General features: G+C 32.1%; 1 protein-coding gene across 1 annotated transcript; it reads right to left on the bottom strand.

The window, feature by feature from the left end:
* Positions 1–3,599: 3,599 nt before the first annotated feature.
* Positions 3,600–7,545, bottom strand: LOC122599960 (protein GRAVITROPIC IN THE LIGHT 1-like). The gene is made up of 3 exons (XM_043772581.1): positions 7,528–7,545; positions 7,312–7,391; positions 3,600–5,353 (listed from the first exon to the last, which is right to left on the bottom strand). The coding sequence occupies exon 3, from the start codon at positions 5,351–5,353 to the stop codon at positions 3,992–3,994; it is 1,362 nt and encodes a 453-aa protein (XP_043628516.1). The 5' UTR covers positions 7,312–7,391; positions 7,528–7,545; the 3' UTR covers positions 3,600–3,991.
* Positions 7,546–8,073: the final 528 nt, after the last annotated feature.

Genomic DNA, 8,073 nt, shown 5'->3' with positions numbered 1-8,073 from the left:
GAATTGCACTTAGTTGATATAGTTCTAACTCTCCTGAATAAGGGAGTACATAAAGGGCTATTTTCAGAAAGTGTAGTGAAATATGATGACTGACACGTGTAGTCAATACATGATTTGTTCCTTCGACTTGAAAGTTGAAGTATGATACCATTGACGCCCTCATTAGGACTAATTAAGATGTTTACATGGCCGTGCCCAAATAAATCCAGAAGGTTCTCGATTAGATTTGATAATCATTAATTAGTTATGGAATAAGAAATAGAATCGTTAAATTATGAAATGAGATTGATTCATATTCATATTTAACAAGGTATATGGAACAAAGAGATAAATAAATGTCTTAAACCATTTAAATATACTTTAAGAAACTATACTTAAATTTTTTCCGGGAGCATTAGCGTGTTGCTAGACGCTAACCAATATTATTACCTTCATTATTACATGCTCAAGTGAGAGCTGTTGGAATATGATCACGTAAAATGAACGTATGTCCGGAAAGTATTTAAGCCTACGGGGTCACACGTCTCGACACAAATGTAATTATAACTAATTGATATAATTTCACGGAAATCTAACGATCGTCTGTTAAATGTTAATAGTTAACGGTACTTAACTGCAGGACTTAACGAAGGAGATAATTGTGATTAAAGAGAACAATTAAGAAACCCTCTAGAATGTTCCTAGAGGGGACGACCACCAAGGAGGAAAAAAAGGGGTTTTCAAAACCCTAAACTTAGTCATCAAGTTTACTACTCCTATAAATAGAGGCCTAGGTTAATTGTTTTTCACACACATTCAATTCTAAAGGTTTTCTAAAACCCTAAATCTCTCTCCCTCTCTCTTATTTTCAGTCATAGGGCCGAAAATAATAAACCCTTAGGTTTCTTGGTGGTTCGACCAAAGCAAGTAAAGGAGAAGCCAATCGTTGTCGGTCCGTGATCAAGTGCTAGCACGCATATATTCAAGTGTCGTGTGTGCAAACGTAGAGAGGTTTTACTTTAAACATTTTCATAAAGTTTCTTACTTTATCATCTTCAATTAAAGGTATATGCTATCTCTTTTGGTTAATTAATTAACTACATAATTTTAATCTTTCGCTGCGTACTTTGTGATTTAATTAGATAACTTGTTATATGACCCACCAGTTAGTGCAATAGCAACTACGTATACAACTATATGGGTCCTTTACTTTACACATAAAGAAATAACCACAAGTAAATACAATTGATCACTTTGACCTGTTTGGCCAACACATTAAATTTCAATTGAGTTAAATGAAAGAATGGTTGTGGTTTCTCAATTTTTGCTACGTTGTCATTAGTTGTTAATAGATCTCTTCCTTAGTAAAGGATCAATGACTATATAGATCAACTTGTGGTGCCTATGAGTAAGGTTGTAAAATTCCTCCGAGTTGGCCGAGTACTCAAAATAAACTCTCGACTCCCCACCTCGTCGAGTCGAGTCCGAGTCATGAGTTCTCCAACCTTGGTACGGACAAAATGATTATGAAACGTGAATTTATCAGCTAATCTAACGTTTAATTTTCAAGTTTGAATTATTATGTTAATGTTTTTAATAATTATGTTTAAACTTGAAGTTTGGAATATATTTTTAAAGTTCTACTCGTACTACATATAATTTCAAAAATACTTATGTTTGTATATTAAATTTTCAATCCGAGTTCTCCCCGAGTCGAGTCCGATTCTCCAAAAACTCTTGATTCACCCCCTCGCCGAGTTGAGTCTGAGTCCCGATAAGCTATTAATTATTCATGGTTAAAAAGGCTATCCAGTGAGTGAGTTGATCAATACAGTTTTCGAAATAAGTCCAAGAATCATTACTTGGTATATTTCTCATGTGATTTAATAGTAGAAAAAAAATAACATAAAGCATTACATTACTTTTTTGCATAAAACGAAAATCAAGAAAAGGTTGTTTTATATGTAGTTTCAATTATAAAAAAGTTTATTTGTTCTGTGTAAAATATGTTTAAATTTTTCATAATTAAATTTTAAAAATTATAAATTTTTATAAACTAATAAATGAGTTAATAACATAAGTGAAAGTTTTAAATAGATAAGATGGATGTTAATTAAGCTATAATCTATTTTAATTAAGGAACTTTAATTAATACCATCACTTACTTTATTTTACCTCTTGGTCAGATTATTTTAAATATAAAATTTTCATGTGATGCATAAATATTCTATGGTCATCAACACATATAAAAATATACAATGATTAATAAGATATTTTATTCGATTATGTGTTAAATCAAATAATTGATATGCTATTAAATGTATGATAAATAAGCTTTATAAATCAGAAGACACGTAACGTGGTTGTCACATCTATTATTTCGTTTGAATTTTGCGATTATAACACTTGTACATAATGAATAAAAAAAATTTATACAACTATTAATATCATAATAATTAGTTCTCAGTTCTCATTAAATTCCTAAGGAAATGGTTGATAATATCTTTATTATTTCATGACAAATATCTATCAAGGTTAATTGGTTTCAAAATGAGTAGTATACTTGTAATTACAACATATATCAATGAAAAGTAATGTAAAACTCTAGAATATACAATTTTGAAACAAAACACAAACCTAAATCAATAACAAAACATCACAATCTTTTAACTAATGGACTTAAAGAACTACAACATCCTAATCATCTATGTAGACGTTTTTATTCGTTGTCGACAATGTCGTCAACTTGTAGCCGACGCTATCATCGAGAACTGCCAATTTTGTTAGAAAATATCAAACTTGCTGATCTCACTTACGGGAAGAATTTTATGGACTTTTTAAGATTTTAACAGTAGAGACAAATCTTGTGCATTTTTTTTTTTTTTGGAACGGCGATCTTGTGCATTTTTTGATTCTATTCTATTGATGTTGATACTATTGTCTGCTTAATATGAGGGAGAGCCAACTTAAAAATGGCAGGATACTGATATTTAGTGTAATACTCGTAATAATCTAACAAAGACCATAAGTCCATAAACATTAAAAAAGAATTATAAAAAATTGTCACGTTGTTGTGACGTGCAGTTTTGAAACCAAAATAGCCATCAATTGATAATTTCTTGCACGTTATGTAAATTACTCATACATGAGATAACATCTTTATTATTATTTTTTTCTGTTTGAAAAAAAATGACAAGTAACAATAACATGCCATTTTGAATTTTAAATTGTGATAAAACCAAAACCACCAAATAAATACAAGTATAGAAATAAAACTCTCAAGTCTCAATCTCAAAAAAGTAAATAAATAAACACAAAACTAACACCTTGGAAGATGTTTAACAGTAACAAAAGACTATATTGCCGTTACGTTTATTTTGTAAGAATTTATTTGTAGAAAACTAAACTAATACTCCTACTGTTTTTCTAGAAAATTTTCAAGAAAAAACATTGTTAAAAGGTGTTTGCACATAACTTTTCCAAATAACTTTTAAAGAAAACTAAAATAAATCACCTTTAATATGTTCCAAATTTTACTCTTTGTGTTTTCAAAACTTACAAAAGAAAATGTATTAAACATAAAATAGTTAAGAATATACCGAAAACTAGACACTTAAAAGTAAACAATAAATACATTTGGTTATATTTTTCTCACTGTATATGGCAAAACTAATATACAAAGATTACATATAATGAATAAAACTCAAGAAAGAAGTAAATCTTTCTCAAAAATATGTTTTCATCATCTGCAACAAATTTAGCACTACTAGGCACTAGCTAATGTATATCCTACCCAACAATATGCCCAAAATATCAACAAAACTGGAGGACTTCAACAAAGATTTAAAGTTGTTTCAACTTCACATTTGTTGTTTCACTTTCCATATCAAAGAGGACGGAAACAGGACCACCGCACACCGTCCTCGTTAGTGCCTACGGGAACCATGTGAGCCACGTTCTTCTGGAGATCTCTGTCTACTTTAATGTCGATGGGCCACTCCGATCCCCTTTGTCAAATTAGATATACTTGACACTGAATAACAGTTTTACTTACCATGAATCCTGGAACCACCATGAAAGCCACCTCCGGCGAACATTTTGGTGACAAAAACGCCTCTTCGTTTACACTCTCCATGAACACTTCAGAAAATCGACTCCCTTTTGTAATCTGGAAAATACTTGCTTCTTTGGGACTAAATGAAAAAGCTAAACAATGTAATAACCAAACCCTTTTTGATACTTCTAGAAACGAATCAAAGAACGCCGTTTCTGGGAATTTTCGGGAATTTACCTGATTTCTTTGATTTAAATTCCCGAAAAGAGACGACTCCATCTTGGGATGAACAAGTTTCAAGTACTTACACCTGCAAAATTCAGCGAACATTGAAGTTGGTTTCCATGTAATGTATTCCCGTACTTTCAAAGATTTCAATTCCATAAATTTGTCAAAGAAGAACTGTCTTCGTGTTTCATTCTTGGGTATCGATTGCGATTCCACGGATATCTGGAATCCCGGAAGATTAAAACCATCATACATCTGTCTACAAACAAAGGACTCGAATGCATAGCATATATGTGTTGTATCGAAGTAAATAACATCCGGTTGAATTGAACTAGCAGCTGCATCCAAATCCCAGTTGGCAGCTTCCATTTCACTGATCATGAACTTCACGAAACTTCGAACGGATTTAGTCGTTTGCTTTACATATGTGATGAAAATGGTTGGGGTTAGCGATGAGAAATTCAAAATCTCATGAGAAGATGTTGATAAAGAACCGCTTGAATTCAATCTCTTCTCGATCAACTTATTTTCCCTTCTGGATTCCTCTAGTTTCTCTTTCAAGAAGATGATCTCGGATTCTTTGAGCTTGTTCTGATTATCCAGCTTCTTCCTTGTTATTTCATACATTTTCAACTGATTTTTTTGTTCTTGGATTTCGGCCAATAGCTGGGTAGTTTCAGGGGACGAGTCGTCAATGTGCTTCTTCAAAAAAGCTTGCTTTAACTCAGACAAATTTTTCAATTCAGATACAATCATCTTATCAGCTGACTGAATTCCATCACCATCGTAAGGAGACTGAAAAACCTGCAGTTGGGCATATGCAGCTTTGACAGATGATATGTCAGCAAAAAGTTTGGCAAAGAAGGCATCCATAACCGCACGCTTTCGAAGCTTTTCATCTTCCTTAGTTAAGACCATAGGCTGCCAAGTCTTGTCATCAACCGGTTTTTCATGTTTAAATTTTTCCCACGTCTTTGACTTTGTTTTCTGAAAGTTATCGAGTCCTGCTGCTGCTGCTGCTCGACTATGCAAAACTTTGGAAAAAGCACGAGCCAATCTACTCTTATTTGAGGAATGCTTGACTGAATCCATCTGAAAGAAAGAGATTTTGGAATGATTATGAGTTCAAAGTTTATTTCTTTGGGAGGACTTTGAAGAAAACTTAAAAAAGTTTAGCAGAAGATATTGAATTAAAGAAAGCTTAAGAAGAGTTGATTTTTATTTGCCTATGCTGTCATGACATTATTATTAGTTCATAACTCAATTTAAAACAGCAGGAGACCATATATAAAAATGCATAGTAAAATACATCAACAAGTTGGGAAAAGAATGTCTCAATCATGATGTACTATTCTATTAAATATATGCCATTGAAAAATCTACCTACTTAATTTGAGAATTTTCCTATTTGAAACTTCCCCAGCCACCTAACAGATAGAATATACAGATCAATGCTTATTTATACTTAAGGTTAAATAAATCTAAAACTACGGAACTAGAAACGACAAGTTACTTTTTTTTCTATACCTTTTACCCGAACTGCAAGGAAAAAGATTAGCACAAGAGGACCATGGGAACTATTACAGTCTAATGCACTTTCATTGTGAGATCTAAGGGATCAAATTTAAGGCCAACGGTCATTTTATACACCAACAAAAGTGCTGCTTAAAAAGTCAAGTAGGAAAAAAAACTTTAAATAGGAGGGAATACTATGATTCATTGATTCTCTTTGTCTTCCTCTAAAGTTCAATGACAATCAAGGAGGTGCTGGCCTTTTAAGTCTACATGGCGAAAAAGGGATGCAATTTGAAATTAATGTGACCCGCACCTTGGGGAATAAATCTAAGTGATATCAAAAAGTTAGAAATCAAGATCCCTTCCACCACACATTGTTCAAAAGTACCCAATTTATTTAAGACAAAGTTCAAAGAAAATATTCTGTGTTTCGTATCATTAATGGAAAAGATACAGCGACCAACACAAACTGCATATATATCGTCTATTCAATCACACACCGACCCATTTAATCATAGTACAAATCACACTTTATCTGCATTAAACCATAACCTTACGTATAAAGCATAAAAGTTGAAAACTTTAACTTTTGTTTGATGTAAAAAAGGATGGTCAACTAGACAACCTTTTGATTTCGCTAAAATGATTAACTCTAAATGCCAACATTAATATCTTATTTCCGGGATTCTACCATTAACTTGGGAGAGTAATTATAACGATAGAGAGACATTCGGCATGTAATTAGCTATCATTGTACCTTCTCAGACTCTCCAAAGACCAAACCCCGTATAAAACGATACAGCTGTGAGGCATCTATTAGATACTATTCAGAAAGGAATTTAATCAATCATCTCAGGTCACCCCACCAGTTAATTATCTATCACTATTATGCAATACACATATGAATAATATCAATAATAAAAACAAAGAAACAGAGAATTCTTTTTTGGGTAGAAGGAAGGCCCCACTCACGTCTCTACCCATCTTTCGTAACGTCACACATAAACCCAAAACTCTACAAACCACCCGCAACACTCATGAGTCAGACAAGCCATCATCCTTTTACATTGGATAGGTGTGGATTGCGTATTTTAAAAGCACTAATATCTTTGCATTTCAAAACGCTTAAATAAGCAACTAAGTACTTAATTCCTATTTACCCAAGCCCATATCTTTGTTAAACACAATACACTATAAGAACTTAAAAAAATGCAATCGCAAACGCCCTCTAAGCTCAAGTGGGCGGCCTGCGGTATTCAAACATATAACCACCAATAAAGAATCTCAAACCCCTTATCCGCAGGCCGCCCACAAAACAAGCATTCCCTAATTACCCTTTTCTAAAACTCAAAGAATACACACAATTGTAGAAAATCATGGCATACAAACAAACACAAAACAACAACAAAAAGCAGACAATCCTAGAAAAAAGTAACACAAACAAAATACGACATAAATCTTGTAATCACACATGCAAATCAAGTGGGTTTTATTAACTTTAAAAAAAAATTAAAAAATAATAATAAAGTTCTCACCTTTTCACGTTGACTAACACTTTCTTCTCCAAAGCATAAATCTCAAGAAAACCCAAATATTAAAACCCCAGCTGAAATTTCTAAGTATTTATAACAAATTATATTAAAAAAAAAAAAAGAATCAAACTTATAAAAAGATATATAATTATGGTATTAAATGGGTTTTTTATATATGGTAATAAATAAACAAAAAAGGAATCCGCGTTGAAGACCTACCAAATTAGTAAAAGGAAACTCCAAGATTTATAAGAAGCTTCTTCTTCAATGGCTGTATAATTTTTATAAAGTATTTTCAGTGGCATAACTATTAATTTATTAATTTATTATATATTTATTTGATTATTTTAAAGGGTTTTGAGCACAACAGCAGCGTAGATTGGAAAATATACAGAGGGGTGTTTTTCAAAAATAAAAAATACGAGTAAAAAATATAGAAGGTGTTTAAAATTTAAATATTGTTTTAAATCTTTAAATGGACCACAGGGTTAGTTGAGCCCGGCTTTTTGTTTTTGTCATTGTGTGGGTGTTTGGGCCCAAAAATTCCAAAAATTTCGGTGGGAAATGATGGGGATAATATATGATAGATTGATAGTTGGATTGAATGATAAAATGAATGAATGCCCTACTTGTTACATTTAGAAATACTATGAAACTTACGCGTTGGAATGATTTTGTATAATATGTTTTGTCTGGGGTGAAATAAAGATGTATATTAAAAGACCTAGATGAAGTTGAAGTATAAGTTGATGAAATACTATAAAG

The sequence above is a fragment of the Erigeron canadensis genome, chromosome 5 (genome assembly GCF_010389155.1).
Source record: "Erigeron canadensis isolate Cc75 chromosome 5, C_canadensis_v1, whole genome shotgun sequence".
Taxonomy (NCBI): Eukaryota; Viridiplantae; Streptophyta; class Magnoliopsida; order Asterales; family Asteraceae; genus Erigeron; species Erigeron canadensis.
The sequence above is the reverse complement of the archived record's forward strand: the minus strand, read 5'-3'. Positions and strand labels throughout refer to the sequence as shown.

What these genes read in the sequence shown, in the direction of transcription:
- LOC122599960 (XM_043772581.1), bottom strand. Translation starts at nt 5,353, where the DNA reads ATGGATTCAGTCAAGCATTCCTCAAATAAGAGTAGATTGGCTCGTGCT.